Below are 17,096 nucleotides of genomic sequence, written 5' to 3' on the forward strand. Positions count from 1 at the left end.
TTGGGGGCTAACCTGGGCTACACAGTGAATTCCAGGAAGGAAGGAAAGAAGGAAAACTCAAGAGAGAATAAAATCTTGGGGTTTTTTGGGTTTGTTGTTGCTGTTTGTTTGTTTGTTTGTTTTTAACTCAAAGGCATGTCTCTTTCTGTGATGGCCAGTGTGAACTGGGTCCAGGTGGCAGTTACTCATTTGGTTTTATAGGATTAAATCTTGTGCAAGATCAGTTAGCTACTGCATCTCTTTGTGAATGGTTAGCCCATCATTCTTTGGTGATAGCAGTGCGGTTGTTCTTTCTTTAACCTAAAATAAATAACATTTATTTATAAGTTTATTGTTGAAGACTGTTATTGACATGAGAAACAGTTACCCTTCCTGACAGAAGGGGAATGCCGTAATGTCTATGCCCGTTGTTATGTTTCTTAATCCCTGATCACTTGAGCAACCTGACAGATAAACCTATAATGTTTTTCAGGGTTGTAAGTATGCTGCCCGGTTTTTGTTCACCCTGACTAAAGCCTGCATTTCACTGTTGTTTTCAGCTGTTAGAGAAGGGACTGTCCAGCATGCAGCAGTCGCTGCTACAGATCATCCACAGTCTGCTGAGCCACGTTGACTTGTCTGCAGCCCCCGCCAAGCAGTTTAATCTGGAGATCATAAAGATTATTGGCAAATACGTACAGGTGAGTGACCACAAGGCTCACGTGCAGCACTGCTTAACTCAAAATACTTCATGAGCATAAATAGTCTGAAGCATCTTCAATCCCAAGGGTGGGGAACACCAGTGATATTTCTGGAATATTTCCTACACGGAAAACATTCACTATGTAAGTGACACAGGGGCACCGTCTGTGGATCTGTTGTGCGGGGCTTTTGTCAGATGTAAGTCACATGTCTGTGGCGCTCTAGAGGGTGTATGTATGCAGACAGCAGTTCTTTATATATCGTTCTTTGTATGACTCTCTGTGTTGGTGAGGTACTATATATTAGATAAAAAAAAAAACTTTAGAGAGAGGTACTTTGAAAGTCTGTACTTTAAAGTTGGTGCTTGTATGTCAGAAGTGCCAGATATTTAGAAAGCAGAAAACCAAACTTTCTTTAAATGTGAACTGTGATTTAAAAAAAAAAAAAAAAAAGAACGCTCTTGTATAAAGTATCAAGAGACAGCTCAGCAATTGAGAGCGTGTCCTGCTCTGGCAGCAGACCCCAGCACCCACCCCAGGCAGCTCACAACTGCTGTCAGTGCAGATCCAGCGGATCCAGTTCCTTGGTCTGGACTCTGAGCATCTGCATGCATATGCACACGCACACACACACACTACATAATTAAAATATACTAGTAATAAGATAAAGTATCCCGAGAACAGATTCTCTGAGAACCTTCACAGGTTACTATGTTGCACTTACCCCACCCACATATGCACTCACTGCAGTAGAATCTTAAAAGGGAAATACTGACTTCAACAGTTTTGTAGCCGAGCCCCAATTTGAAATTAATCATTTTGTATGAAAATGTCTTTGAATCCTTAGGGTTGTGGCTGGATGGCAGAAGTGTTTTCTTTCCCCATGTATTCTTTTTAATGTATTTTTTAATGGGTGTGAGGGGCTGGAGAAATAGCTCAGAGTTTATGAGCCCCGGCTGCTCTTCCTGAAGACCCAGGCTTGATTGTCAACATCCACGTGGTAGCTCAGGACCATCCATGGCTCCAGTTCCAGGGGATCTGATGCCTTCTTCTGGCCTCCTCAGGCAATGGCACACATGAGTTGCAGAGCCATACATGAGGACAAAAAATACTTACATGTATTAAAATAAAAGGAGAAAAAATATCATAAATTCTTTGCTGGACATTGATTCTTCTGCACATACACATCTGCCATGTCAGCTATTCCTAAATTATGTTGGAGGAATATATAAAACTAAGAAAAGCTTCCTCTGAAGATCAGCAGTGCCTGAGAGTGTCACCCCGATATTTGGGGCCCGGGTAGTCAGGAAACAAAAGTTCAAGCACTGAGAGATAGCTTACCAGTTAAGAACACTTGTGGCTTGTGCTTAGGACCCCAGTTTGATTCCCAGCACCCACATGGCCGCTCACGACAGTCTGTAGCTTCAGTCCCAAGAGATCTGACACCCTCTTTTGGCTTTTGTGGACATGACACAAATATGAGATGCAGAGACAGGTGCAGGCAAAGCATCGGTACACACGAGATAAAATAATGAAAACGTTTTTAAAAGTCAGAATGTGTTTTAGTATTTAATATACATCTAAAAAATATATATTTAAAAACTTTTTATCATCTATTTAAGATTTAGCTTTGAAGCCAAAACTTCACCTCAAAAGCTTAAATGTATGTGATTCTTTGTCTGAACAGCCAGGTCTCTGCATAAGACTTTGCAAATTAATGATTTATAAAGTACTCCCTGAGAGAAAACCGAGGTCCTCCAATGGGGGAGCGTCATTAGGTCTATTGCGTGTGATAATCTAACACTACCAATAATAACTCAGATTTTCCTATGTTTGGTAACTCGGAAGACCTTCTGTTAAAAGATCTCAAAGGAAAAATCATTTTACAGACATCTTAGAGCAACGCTGTTCTCACAGTCCGTGGTGTGCTCTGGGGGCTTTGTTCCTCTCCATGCACACTTATATGTGTTGATTCTTCTGAATCCAGAGCCCGTACTGGAAGGAAGCCCTCAACATCCTGAAGCTGGTGGTGTCCCGCTCTGCAAGTCTTGTCGTCCCCAATGACATCCCCAAGGCTTACGGAGTAGATGTAGGCTCTCCCGAAATCTCCTTCGCTAAAATCTTCAATAACGTCTCAAAGGAGCTGCCCGGCAAGACCTTAGATTTTCACTTTGACATCTCCGAGGTGAGCTCTCGTCACCTTGTTTCTTCTCTCAGGCCTACATTAGCGGAACTTGTACTTGGCATTAGGCACTGGGATGGGTGCTGTGAAACTGGTTATAAAAGTGAGGCCAAGGCCAACTTCTGAGGAAGCTTACATTATCCCGAGGAAGCAGGCAGATGAGCGTCATGATGCCTGACTGGAATGGAAATAAGATAGAAATGCTCTGGGAATAAACAGTGCTCCTAGAAGTGTGTTTCGGAAAAGAGGTACCATCAAAGCTGAGTGTTATAAAATAAGTCCCTAGGGGAGCAGATATTACAGTTTGGGGTGCCCTGGTTAGGGTTTCTGTTCCTGTCATAAAACACGATGATCAACATCAACCTGGGGAGGAGAGGGCTCATTTCCTTCTATAATTTGTAGTCCATCATCCAGGGAAGGCAGCACCAGCACCTGGAGGCAGGAGCTGATGCAGAGGCCATGGAGGGACCCTGCTTACTGACTTGCCCCTCGTGGCTTGCTCAACTCGCTTTCTCGGTTATTTGTAGAAAACAACTTGAAAGATAGGTTAACATTTAACATCCGAAAGTTCCTCTGGTGTGGAGGCCGTCAATGCCGGCATTTGTTTCTGTGTAGACACCCATCATTGGGAACAAGTACGGAGGCCAGCACAGTGCCGCGGGAAGGAATGGGAAAGCAAAGGTGATCGCAGTCACCAGGAGCACGTCCTCCACCTCCTCCGGCTCCACGTCCAATGCCCTGGTTCCTGTCAGCTGGAAAAGGCCACAGCTATCGCAGGTACTTAGCGAGCATCGGCATGGGATAGAAGAATTGATTTTTGTGATCCTGTAAGCATCCTAGAACCGTCTTCCTTTTACCCAATACTAACACTGGAATTTCCTTCCTGTTAGCGGAGAACAAGGGAGAAGCTGATGAGCGTGCTTTCCCTCTGTGGCCCAGAATCTGGCCTCCCCAAGAACCCCTCTGTGAGTACTCAGGAGCATACAGGTGAAGGGCACCAGAGGCGCTGTGTCTCGGTGCTTGCCTTTTCTAAGTAAGTCCTGGTGTTGACCAGGAATAAAAAGATGGTCCTGTCTGTTGCCAGAGCTGGCAGCGACGCTGGTCAGGTGCTGAACTAGTTAGGCCTGAAGACTAAATCGAAATTCTGCATTGACTGAAGGGCGAGGCTGACAGGGTTTTGGAGGGGCTGGTGCCTCAGACGCTGACTGATAAAGATGGTGGGCAAACCTTTTGTTTTTTTCTTTTGGGGGCATCAGGTTGTGTTTTCTTCAAATGAGGATTTGGAAGTCGGGGACCAACAGGCCAGCTTGATCTCTACCACCGAGGACATAATTCAAGAAGAAGAAGTTGTCGTCGAAGACAACAGCAGTGAGCAGCAGTTTGGCGTCTTTAAGGACTTCGACTTCTTGGATGTTGAGTTGGAAGATGCGGAGGTAAGACCGTGGGCCTTCTTGATGTGTCTAGATGGTCAGGGTTGAGCCAGCCTCTGACCGTGGCATCTTCCCTTGTGAAGATGAGTGTAAAGTCAAGAAAGGCAAACTAAATATGGTTGTCACAATTAGTCAGTAGCAGAAGGAACCTAAATAAAAGAGGAGTCCATTCTATCTTTAAAAAGTAAAAAAAAAAAAAGAAAAAAAAAGAAAAAAACAATAAAAAACAAATTCATTATAGTCATTTTAGTGTGTTCATAGATTTAAATGTTTATTTAGCATGAGCTAAACAAATTAATAGTAAATATATTTATTAAAATTGATCAAACATTAGTTTCTTTGATTTTTTGTTTTGTTTTGAGACAAAGTCCCCTCACCCCTGGCCTGAACCTCATGCCACTTCTCCTGCCTCAGCCTCCCAAGTGTAGGTGACAGCTGTAAGCTCCCATGCCCAGCTCAGACATAGTTGTATTTGTCACTAATGTGGCTGATCATACAGTTTTCTAGAACTGTTTTCTAGAACTCCGCCTCTGGCAGGTGCCTGAGGGCCTCTCACTGGCGAGGCCCAACCACTTTTTCTTCAACTTCCACAAGGACCAGTTTCTTCCGAAACACAAAGGGTTTCCCCTTATAAACTGATTCTGTCTAGATATGGCCTTCTAGGCCAGTGGTTCTCAACCTATGGGTCACGAGCCCCTTGGCAAACCTCTACCTCCAAAATATTTACATTATTACAGTCTAAGGCAGTAGCAAAATTATAGTTATGAAGTAGCAACAAAAATAATTGTATGGTTGGAGGCTCACCACAACATGAGGAACTGTAGTATTAAAGGGTGGCAGCCTTGGGAAGGCCGAGAACCACTGATCTACCTACCGCCTGATTAAGGGTTTTCTAAGTGGAAATCCAAGTGCGAAGAGCAGATTTGTCAGCCCAGATAGCTCAGCTAGCCCCGAGGCAGAGATCTGCATTCAGCATGACTCTGTGAGGCCTTATGTTTCCCAGCCCCACCCCCATCCCTTCATTCCAGGCCAACTTGGTCTCAAACGGCAGCCCAGTGACCATCACTGTTCTGTGACCTCGTGTGCCCGCATAGCAATGTTTTGTAAGGATCTGAAGAGTCAACTCGGGTAGCTTGTGTGCACCCCTCAGCTCTCATGGGGAGCTGTTCTCTTTGGCCACCATGTCATATAGTTAGCTGTTCACAGGAGACAGTCTAGGGAGGTGTGTCCTTCCTCCTCCTCTGCCCCCCACCCCCGCCTTCCCCTGCTTCAGCTTTGAAGATAGGAACCCAGAACCTGGGAATCTCACACATGCCAATAAACTTAAGCCACCTTTAAAAGGGAAGTTTTTAAACCTATGTTTTCTTATCCTATGTACATTTCCCATCTTCCTTCTTATATTTTTATCTTCTAAAAGGGTATGTTTTGAAAGCCATTTTAAAGGTGTGCTCACATTCATCCTTTGGAAAAACATTTTGGAGGAAGCGTAGGACAGGAGACAGGCTGTCACAGCCAGGAGGGAGATGGGATGGCTTGAGACTCGGTGCCCCGACCTACATTTGTGAGCCGATTCTAAATCCTGCTGCAGTTATTTTTTTTTTCTTGTTCAGAATTCAGATTTCTAAAGGCTCTTGACATTTTTCTAACGGTTAAGGTTATTATTTTTTTGTTTGCCTTTTTCCTGTAAAGAGCTCTGGGGATGTGTTTGAGTTCACCCAGCCCGCCCTCTGAAATGTCAGCAGGAAAGACTCCAGCCTTCAGTAGCTCCTTAGAACGCTGAAGGATCTGCGGTCCCGTCTTTACTTCAAGTCACAGTGACCTAGGGGGAGTAGGAGAGGACTGACCTGAACCCCAGAATTAAGCAAGCCGAGGCTACAGACTTTCTACATATAGTCATGATTAATTAATTTATTAATTAATAGCAATAGGAAATACTTGGATTGGATGGGCAAACCAAACAAATGAAATTCCTAAAAGATTCCCTTGCAGTATTCATTCATTCATTCACTCATTCATTCATTCACTCATTCATTCACTCATTCATTCATTCGCTCACTCATTCATTCATTCATTCATTCACCAAACACACTGTAAGGCCAAGTGCCATTAATGTGCTGGGCATCATGGTCATATTTACAATGTAAGCTGAAGAAAGTTACTTTTCAAACCCTAACCTTACAGAACCCTAGAATGTCTAAAACACCGCGAGGAACAGCCAGGATGAATCTAAGGGTACAGGGACAGGGCTCCTGAAGTGCCCCCAGCCTGAACAGTTTGGGTGTCACCTGTCAGTATTACACAACTATCTTCCATCTAAAATCCCATTTGAAAAAGAATTAATTCCTCTGTTTAGGGGGGAAAAAAAATCTATCTTTGAAGCCTTTATTTCAGACAATCCCTTCCATGTAAAGGATATAAATTAATCATTTTTTGCCAGCTTAGTATAATTTGTCACACCACGGCTTCAGACTGTTAAGACACGTTCTTCAGAATTATGGCTCAGCACAAACACAGCCTAAATCCTAACAGGAGTGAAGCTGAAATGTATCTCTCTTGTGGCCTCTTTTGAAGTCGGCAATGGTAGCATTTTGATAGCTATGATCTTGATTTTAAATCCTATTGATAGACGACCACTGTGTTGAACCACAGCTGTCCTGCAGACGAAAGTAACTATAACCCCGTATCGTCGTCAGTTGAATGTGGGTACTCTGAGTCAGTTATTGCACTCTACCAAGTATTAGCCGTGTAAAATTTGAAGATTTCTGTAAATTCTGTGTTGCCGAAGTGTACCACGGCAGCGTTGTTCTACGTGTCTGTCTCCAGCTCTTCCCCAGTTCAGATCACATGTTGGCTTCCCACAAAAAGCTAAACCCAGAGCTCGCATCCGTCTCTGAGTTTGAGAAATCACAGAGTTCTTTTCCCAAAAAGCGTAGTATATATCTGAATGTGCGTCTTCGTTCTTTCTAACTCTGTGTGTTTTCCTTTTTGCTAACCAGGAGCTGCAGGTAAGTTGTAGCCTGGTGTCGTGCGGTTTGTGTCTCTGTTGCCCGTGCCTGTCCTCTGTGTGGTCTCATCCGTGCCTGTGTATTAGAGTAGAAATGACCTAGAGTGTAGATCTAATTGGTCCCCCAGCGGTGCAAGATGGATTATCAAGAAAATGACTTTGTAAAAATAACCAAATGACTTTTAATCTCTATAAATATAAACATTTGATGACGGATTAAACATTGAAAGAAACGGGCAGGTTGATTGAATTTCTGCTTTTCATAATGCATTCAGTAATTTTTTTTCACCTTAGTATATGTTTCCAGGTGTCTTAATCTCTGCAGCATCAGTAAGCATGTGGCTGAGTTCTTAGCAATCGTGTCTTGCTTTTCTAGGGAGAAAGCATGGACAACTTCAACTGGGGAGTCCGCCGGCGCTCACTGGACAGTATCGACAAAGGAGACACACCATCCCTCCAGGAGTACCCATGTTCCAGCAGCACCCCCAGCCTGACCCTGACGAACCAGGAGGATACCGATGAGTCCTCGGAGGAAGAAGCTGCCCTCACGGCAAGCCAGATCCTGTCACGCACACAGATGGTATTAACCTCACCTTTCCACAAAGTCGAGAGGCTTCAACTAACTCTTAGCTTCCAATTTAAAAAAAAAAAAAACAAAATTAGACTAGGGCCAACTAGATCCCTGCAGTTCCTTTAGGGCTTCTCAGATGGCACATATTTTTGGTATCAGCTAGGGCATTTGGCACCTCTTGGTACACAGCTGCTTTTCTTTCCTGGTGTGTAAGTCACACTTTGAATGTATCACATACAATTGAGCACAGTGTTGGTCCTCTTCAAGATTAAGTTAGGAGACTGGAAAGGTGGCTTAGCAGCCAAGAGCATTTTCTCCTCTTTAAAAGGGACCTGGGCTCAGTTCCTGGTACCCACATCCCGCAGCAGCTCATAGGCACCTACAACTCCAGCTTCTGAGGACCTCATACTCTCTTCTGTAGTCACATGCACATGCCTACCCCCATCTGCACATGTATACACACGTAACTTTCTAAAAATATACATTGGTGTTTTGCCCTCATGGATGTCTGTATGAGTGTCAGATTCCCCTGGAACAGGAGTTACAGACACTTGTGAGCTCTCATGTAGGTGCTGGGAATTGAACCCAGGTCCTCTGGAAGAACAGCCAGTGCTCTTAACCAGTGAGCCATCTCTCCAGCCCCTACACATAACTTTTAAATAGTAAAAATAACTTCATTAGGGGGTCAAAATCAGTTATGTGACGTTCTGGCTCCCATCCCAAGGGCTATGTGGCCAACTTAATGAACAAGGCTCATCCACCAATCCAGAAACGTGTGGGTTGTCCAGAAGCCTGAATTCACAGGTAGTGTGAGGGTGGGATTTGGAGACAGCAGCATGGAGAATGACACCCTGGCGTGTACAGTTCAGAATCATCCCTAGTGTCGGCGAGGATTACCCAAGTCTCCTTACAGCCTGTCTGCCTTTAGCAGAGACCCCTCACTCTACAACATCTGAGGGTCAAGCCCTTGTAGCAATATCGCACATGACAGGCTTTAAGCAAGGTGTCACGCTGTCTGTCTGTGGTCAGCTTCCTGTCTCCTCAGCTATTTGGCATCTCATTATTAACATAAATAAGTCTTCCCAGTGCCACCCCCCCACCCCTTTATTCGTGAAGTGACTGCTGAATATTCACCACCACGCCAGGGTCCCCAAGGTGTTTTACTAGTCTCCATAATTCTCACCTGACTCTGCAAGGCAAGCAGGCTTAATGCAGAGCTGGGGAGTAACTGGAGTGTCCCAGAACACACAGCTAGTAAGTAGACTGGAAACAGGCTCTGTCTAGCGCCCATGCACTTCACCATGGCGAGAAAAGCCATGTTCCATGGGACTAGTTTAGAGGGATGGTTATTTCCTGGCCACAGACACTGACTCAGCACCTGTGGAGACCAACCATGCGCTACGAGGCTGGGCTGGCCTTGCCTGTCTCTCTGATCATGGATCAGATTATACAAATCTTGACTATAAACTCAGAGGCTGGCTTTACCCTCTTTGTAACTCTGGGAAGTTGTGTTACCATTCACTAAAAGTAGACCCCTAACAGTAGTGCCTTGCTAGAGGTAAGCCACCCAACACACAGTGAGTGCGAAAAATGGCTAGCTCTCACAAATCCCAGGGGCAGAACTGACTACTTACCAACAAGGACAGGGACAATCTCAGTGATACTAATTTAGGGGAAAAAAAATCATTGAAAATTGCCTTGTCTGCATTTGCCTCTGTGTATTCTAAATCAAAAGCTGGTATTTCCTAGGTTGAATACCAGCCAAGAGAAAACTGAGTCGTTGCTTCGTCATTAGCTCTGCTATAAACAGCTTTACAGTTTCTCTTTGCTTTTTCATCTTATGAAACTGTGCAGTTGATTTCTGCTTACGTTACTAAGGGTGCCCTCCCGCGGGCCTGCCCTCCCTGAGTTCCCTCAGGTCTGACTGAGATGGAGCTCAGTAGCACAGCACATGCCTGGCATGCACAGGGTCCTTGGTTCAATACCAGCTCACACAAAACACTGGGTTTGACCTCAGTCACCACCTACGCTGGGCATAGTGGTACATGCCCCAAAGATAGAAGCAGAAGGATCAAAATTATAAGGAACGTTGGCTACAGAGCTTGTGGCCTCCCTAAGATACGTGAGACTCCACCCCACGCCCCAGGGTGGCGGGGGTGGGGGGAGGCAAACACATGAGAAAATACAAATTTTGGCTCAAGGCCAGTATAGTTCTAGATCGCTCCCAGTTCTTTCCCTTTGTTTGGTTAGCAACATCTAACCTCTGTGGCTGCATGCTCCATAGTGCTGAGGGGTCAGCTGCCTCCATTCACAACCCATTCTGATACACACTAGATGGGGGAAAGGCAAACTAGGAAACACCACAAAGTCTCTATAACTAAACCCATAAAATATCCGGTGACGCGTGCTATGGCTTGCGGCTGTTGCCACTAATGAACGAATCTTTCCCACAGCTCAACAGTGACTGTGTGGCGGACGACTTGATGCACGAGCACCAGGACCTGCTCCAGTCTCAGGATTCTGCCAGCAGCAACACAACGGAAGACGTGCTGCACATCAGAGACGAGACCCCCAGTTTGGAGGCCTGTCTAGACAATGCTAGCAGCCAGCTGCCTGAGGTGGGGAGACACGGGGCTGGTGCATGGCCAATCTAGGTTCCCTTCAGCAACCCTGCCACATCCCTCGCTCCTCTCCCCAAAAAGTTTTCAGCTGACATGCTGCTAATGATCTGATTTGTTTTCAGTATTTCTAACCTGTTGGGTTGTTTTAAACAAAACGGTCAGACCCTATTGGGTTGTTTGTGTGTCTGTGTGTGTGTGGTTTTTTTTCTTTCTTTTTTTTTTTTTTTAAAAAAATTGATGTGTTGGAAACAGCCTACAGGTTAAAAATAATGTCAAATATGTCAATGAGCAATGCGTTGCAGAGCGTGACTTGGCTACTGTGCCAGCGCTTCTCTGGGGACGGCAGGCCTCGCCTGGGGTGCTGCGACTCTGTGAAGGACTGCTTCTGTGTGTCCCTCCCCTTCCCTTTTGCTTTGTTTGGGTTTTCTGTGATTGGTGCTATGACTGGGTTAGGACCTCAGGCTAGCTGTGTTAGCAGACGGTCCAATGAACCTTACCAAAAGACTTTGGAACCACTAGTATTATGGTTTTTGGAAAGGCCTGTGAGAAGAAAGGCCAGATTCCAAGCTAATGACTGACCCAAAATAAGTAAGTATTAGTTGTCTTAGTGTTTCTTACTTTAAAAGATAATTATAGATACTTTTTTAAAATGTTAGTTATTGCTGTAAACATGTGAAACGTGCTTTTTGCTCGGTCGGTAAATAATAGAAACTAGTACTTTTTTTTTTTTTTCTTAATGAACTTAATGTAGTTACTAGACCCTGACTGACATGGCTATTTTATTGTATTGGTTTTATAAGGCAAAGTCTCATATTCTTACTAGGCTGACAACTGGACGTGTCTTCACACTCATTAATAGTCAGCAGATACATCTTGAAATGGATGTATTTTGGCTCCCTGACTCACCTGTCTTTGAAATTCTAATAGAGTAAAGATGCAGGCAGCTCCGTGAAGTGTTCATTGTGATTTCACTAGGGATGATGGGATTTACTGTCTATATTAAGGAAGAATGAAAAGGCATTTGATATATATTTAGTACAGAAGCTCAGTGATATATTGAAGGATTTGTGGCAATTCAGAGAGTAATAAACTGGTTGGTTTTGGTGGTGACAGAGATAAAGGACAGGTTTCAAGGTATTTGTACCTTCCAGGTAGAGGAGTAGCATACGGAAGACATGGCATGTAAACTAACATGGTTGTTCAGCTGGCTGCAGGGAGTTCAGTATCCCAAGGAATAAAATGGGTAGAAGATGAGAGAAACTAGAATCGAAGAGGGTCAGATGTGTGGTCAGGTACCACTCTCAAGACAGACTTCCTCAGAGGGCAGGAACTCCTGCAGATGTTCCTTTCAAAAGATGGCTCTGCTGATGAGTGTTGAAATCTTGCCTGAGAAGAACCAGCTTAAAAGGAGGAAAGGCGCTGGGCAGTGGTGGCACACACCTTTAATCCCAGCACTTGGGAGGCAGAGGCAGGCAGATTTCTGAATTCGAGGCCAGCCTAGTCTACAGAGTGAGTTCCAGGACAGCCATGGCTATACAGAGAAACCCTGTCTCAAAAACAAAACAAAACAAATAAAAGGAGGAAAGGCTTCTTTTTGGATCACTGTTTGGTGATTTCAATCCCTGAAAGATTGCCTTTGGTAGCAGTCATGGTAGAAGCAAATACCAAGCAACTCAGTCGACCACATCCTTGAATGAAACAGCAAGGGCAAGGAGGAGAGAGAGGTCCCACAGTCCCTTCAAGGTCACACCCCCAGTGACGTAGACCCCCCCACCAAGCCCACCACCTTACAGTAGTGCCACAGTGGGGAGTAAGCCCGGCATGGACCCTTCGAGAATATTCCAGTCCCGAAGCATAGTAATACCTTACATCAAGATAAGCAGTGTGTCGGAGCCCTAAATAGAGATGCTGCATAGGTAGGCATTCATTCATTCATTCATTCATTCACTTCTTTTTTAGGCAGGGTCCTACTCTGCAGCCCTGGTAGTTCTTGAATTCATGGCAGTCCTCATGATCCAGCCTCCCAAGGGCAGGAAGGACAAATCTCCAGATGGAACCTGCGTCTATATTAAATATAATCCATATAGGATGACTTAAGTCCTGCTCTGTGAGGTCAAGGGTCACTGCCCGCCACTTGTAGATCCATGTCTCCTTAATGCACTTGCTGTTTCTCTCCCACACCCTTCAGCCTTTGAGGTCTGCTGCCTTTCCTCGGGATGCCATCCCTAGCCACCTCTCTCTCAGCCCTCCACCAGCCAACACTTGCATGTGGTTGATGCTGTTCACCATTTGTACTCTATATATGCCAATATCCGTTTTTGCCAATATCCGTTTTTGCCAATATCCGTTTTTGCCAATATCCGTTTTTGCCATTCGCGTATTAGCCTAAGCCCATTACGAGATCATAGACTCATGATTTAATTTGTAGCAGAGCATCTGTCTTGAATGTGCTCAAAATTCTTTTCATGGGTGAACTTTATGGAAGAGTGAACTAAGGCTAATCCAGGGGTCCTCACTTGTGCTTGCTTTACACATTTTGTAGGGAAAATTCCATTTTAAAAACATTAAAAAATATTATATTAAGTAATGTAGTCTACTACTGAAAAAAAAAAACATTTATCTTGGCTTTTAAACCAGTGCTACTATTAGTTGAAACTGGAACTGATCAATCCATACAAATTAGAAATGTGTTGACCCCGTTATGATTGGACATGACTTTGGACACGTTTTCCTTTTTTCTTAACTGTGGCAGTTCATTTATTTAGCCAGCATCCATTGGGTTTCTCTGCTGTGGCAGTCACAACACATGTGACTTATGTCAGCTTGTTAACGGTGGGTGGGAAAAGAGACCACCTAACCACTGTTACAGTCTGTAGCATGCATCTTCCTTATTACCCGTGCACTAAAGGTCACGGATGTGCAGCCATTCCTGTTTGATAAATGAGTTTATAATTTATTTAGTTTCAGAAGCTACCAGCTGAAAGTTTCATAATCTTTTGAGAACTCTGTCTTAGCTGTGAGACTCTACTGGGTTTCAAAGCTTCAAAGAAAGAGCTATCTATCTTGTCTTACTACCTGAAGCCAACTCTCCACATCACAGATATCAGGAAAGTGAGTGCAGTTGTTTGGGTTGAGGCCCTTTATAACTGGCCGGTGTCTGATTCTGGCTTGAGGGTGGTGCGGCCCCACAGGATCAGTGGATTCACTCGTGAACCGTCTTACTACCTATAGCCAGATTTACTGTTCTGATAAGATGAAAGGGATGCTAGGTACTTCAAATAAGAGAGACTTTACAGTAACAATGCTTCTTGTATAAAAATAAAATATATATAAGAGAAGGTATTTAAGCAAAGGACATAGATTCCAGTCAGTATCCAAATCCTGTAAATAAGAGGGAGAAGGAACACAAAGTAGAAATGTTTGGTGGTTTTATGTAGCAGTTGGCTGTATACTGTAATTCAAAATTCCAGAGCTGGGGATTGGAGTCAGTAGTCATCTGTTTGCCTCATGTGTTAGACCTTGAGTTCTTCTATACCAGCCAAAAACAAATGGGAAAAAGAAAGGCAATAGGAGCATTTAAAAAGACAGTTGTATATATTCACAATTCAAAAACTGTACAGACTAGACAGTGGAGACCTGGATGCCGGCAGTTGTCCTTTATTGCATTGATAGAATTCCTTTGGTGTTGTTGAAGTCTGCTAATGCTGTGATTGCTTCGCAGGATACAAGTTCAGTATTAAAGGAGGAACATGTTACAGCCTTTGAAGATGAAGGGTCATACATTATTCAAGACCAACAGGACCCACTAGTATGTCGAGGAATTCTTGATTTAGAAGAAACTGACATGCCAGAGCCTCTGGCCCCTGAAAGCTACCCAGAATCCATCTGTGAAGAGGACGTCACCTTGGCTTTGAAAGAGTTAGATGAACGGTGTGAGGAGGAAGAGGCGGATTTCTCTGGGTTGTCCAGGTGAGTATAGTCACACAGACAGTAGTGAGTCTATGCTTCATCCCCATGCCTTTCCAACATGCCCCTTCCCTAGTCCAGTTTATGCATTCTGAAGTATTGGTATTTAGTCTATAACTGTCTTCGTTCTTACAGATAAGGCATACTATGGTTGGTTGGTTGGTTGGTTGTTAGCATCCATATAAAATAAAAAACAATCCATTCCTAGCACACCATGTTAGAAGCACATCACATGCCTGTTTGGGCAGAATACCAAATGTTCAAGTGTTAAAATCAATAGTGGAATGAATTTCTGGGCTACCGTGATGATCTGTCAGAGGTGATTGTCAGAGAGATCACTTCTTGGTACTGGAGGCTATGTTGATTCCTCCAGAAGCTTACACTCTGCACATTCAAAATGTAAAACCAGAATGTGAAGAATTCTCAGACAAAACTTTCCTTTTCGCTTGTGGATTAAGTTGAGTTATTATTACACAGTTCTTAATGGGAATTCTGGTGGCTCTTAGTAAGTTCACACACAAAACAGTTCTGTGATCTGAACTATGATACTGTCTAATGTGTCCTATTTCTCAACAGCATGGCTGCTTAAACGCCCCCCCTCCACACACAACAACAACAACAACAACACCAGTAGACACGCTGGTGTGATAAGGAAAATTCCACAAGGCCTTGCCCCTAGATGCAGAACTACCAGCAATCAATGGTTGATGGGGGTGGGGGGGGGGAGAGGGAGGGACGGAGGGAGGGCCCACACTGTCTCCAAAGGTGAGCCCCTATAGGATATATGATCACAATCCTCAACCCTAAACACATACAGATTAAAAAGAGCATAAATAGAATCTCAGCACTGTGTGTGTGCGCGTGTGTGCGTGTGCGTATGTGTGTGTGTATCAGTAATGAAGAGGGCATGAAGCCGAGAGGGAATTCAGGGGAGGACAAGCAGTTGGAGGAGGAAGAGGGTGGGATGGAAATCATGTAGATACAGTACTCACTTATGAAGTTTTTAAAATCACCGAAGGGATTCATTTTAATCAAATGTGCTGTGTGCTAGACCTGTGTGCTCAGTAGACACAGCATCCTCTTCAGCTGGAGAAAAGGACCGAAGTGAGCCGCTTTGCCTCCACGTTGGCATGTCTATCGTGGTGTTGTCATGGGGGGTGTCAGGCAGATGTAAGATTGAGGTTTCACTGGAAGAGTTTCCCTGTGGAGTCTAGAAGATTCCAGGACAGCTGTCCTTGACCTCTGGCTCTTCAGAGCTTCCCTCCCCTTCTCTCTGGGTATTCCTTGAGTCTTAGGTGTAGGGTTGCCATCTTGTAACGAGAACTGTTCTTGTTGCATTCAGACTCAAAACCTGAGACAGAGTGAAACACAACTTGGTCTTTTTCCATGGCTCCCGTCTTACGTTTTCACTGTCTTGGTGTAGGAATGATAAATTCCTGAGATAAAATAGCCAGCCCTTCTGTCCACTCCCTTGTCTGCTTTACTGCTAGGCACATGCCGGTGCTTCTGAAACAGCTGAGTATATGCCATGGCTGGGCTTTGGGCCTGTGAGGACACATGTACTTGTTTGCATGCACACACATACATGTACACACACACAAACAAGTAAAATAAGAATATAAGACTAAATAAAATTTTATAAAGGGATCCAAAGTAGGCCATAATATGAACACATTGTAATCCATATTAATTGGTTTGTTTGGTTTGAGGCAGGAACTCTCTACATAGTCCTAGCTGTCCTGGAACCATGTTACACCAGGCGGGCCTCGAACTCACAGAGAACCACTTGCCTCTGCGACCCAAATGCTAGGATTCAAAGTGCACACCACCATGCCCAGCCCTAATCCATCTTCCTTGTAGATGTAGCTGGTGTTACTCCAGTAGTAGCACACTGTAGACTTGGGTTAAGGCAGTTGCTTGAAATTAAAGAGTTTTAAAATAGGAAGAACGTGAATGTACTTGAACTATCTTAAGGAGTTTAGGCTCCATTCTATAAATTAGTGCTTCTCAACCTTCCTAATGCTATGGCCCTTTTAAATACAGTTCCTCATGCAGTGACCACACCCATAAAATTATTTTGTTGATACTTCCTAACTGTAATTTTGTTACTATTATGAATCGTAATGTAACTATCTGATACGCGGCCTCCAGAGGGCTTATGACCCACAGGCTGAGAACTGCTGCTCAAAATCAGTGTGTACCTGTGAGTAAGGCTAGTTCCCATTGAATGGTGTGAAGTACTAGGACTCTGTTCTTTTGAGATAGCCTGAGGGTTATTACGGTTTTTATGTCTACAGTCAAGAGGAAGATGAACAAGACGGTTTTGCAGAAGTGCAGACCTCACCTCTCCCGACGCCCTTTCTGTCCGCCATAATAGCAGCTTTCCAGCCTATGGCTTATGAGGACGAGGAGGAAGCGTGGCGCTGTCACGTCAATCAGACGCTGTCGGACACAGACGGCTCCTGTGCGGTGTTTACGTTCCATGTGTTTTCAAGACTGTTTCAGGTCGGTGGGGGTCAAGGCTTCTGAACTCACAGTAGTTAAGGTGAAAATGAAGCTTCTCTACTTGGCGTCTCGGGCTTTGATATCCCTGATTTCCTTTAACAAGCGTGTGTCTGTGAATGTAACATTTTCTTAATTTG

At 44.2% G+C, this 17,096-nt stretch overlaps 1 protein-coding gene across 4 annotated transcripts in view; it reads left to right on the plus strand.

Annotated features, from left to right (window-relative positions):
* The window catches only part of Fryl (FRY like transcription coactivator), a 195,509-nt gene that overhangs the window by 164,304 nt on the left and 14,109 nt on the right, over positions 1-17,096 (plus strand). For all 4 annotated transcript variants that reach the window (XM_028780843.1, XM_028780842.1, XM_028780845.1 and 1 more), the window contains 9 exons: positions 540-680; positions 2,668-2,865; positions 3,478-3,639; positions 3,753-3,827; positions 4,119-4,295; positions 7,673-7,876; positions 10,321-10,485; positions 14,210-14,457; positions 16,752-16,959. In XM_028780843.1, the coding sequence (XP_028636676.1) occupies positions 540-680; positions 2,668-2,865; positions 3,478-3,639; positions 3,753-3,827; positions 4,119-4,295; positions 7,673-7,876; positions 10,321-10,485; positions 14,210-14,457; positions 16,752-16,959 (1,578 nt within the window). The remainder of the gene's footprint in view (positions 1-539; positions 681-2,667; positions 2,866-3,477; positions 3,640-3,752; positions 3,828-4,118; positions 4,296-7,672; positions 7,877-10,320; positions 10,486-14,209; positions 14,458-16,751; positions 16,960-17,096) is intronic.

The sequence above is a fragment of the Grammomys surdaster genome, unplaced genomic scaffold (assembly GCF_004785775.1).
Source record: "Grammomys surdaster isolate TR1022 unplaced genomic scaffold, NIH_TR_1.0 372, whole genome shotgun sequence".
Taxonomy (NCBI): domain Eukaryota; kingdom Metazoa; phylum Chordata; class Mammalia; order Rodentia; family Muridae; genus Grammomys; species Grammomys surdaster.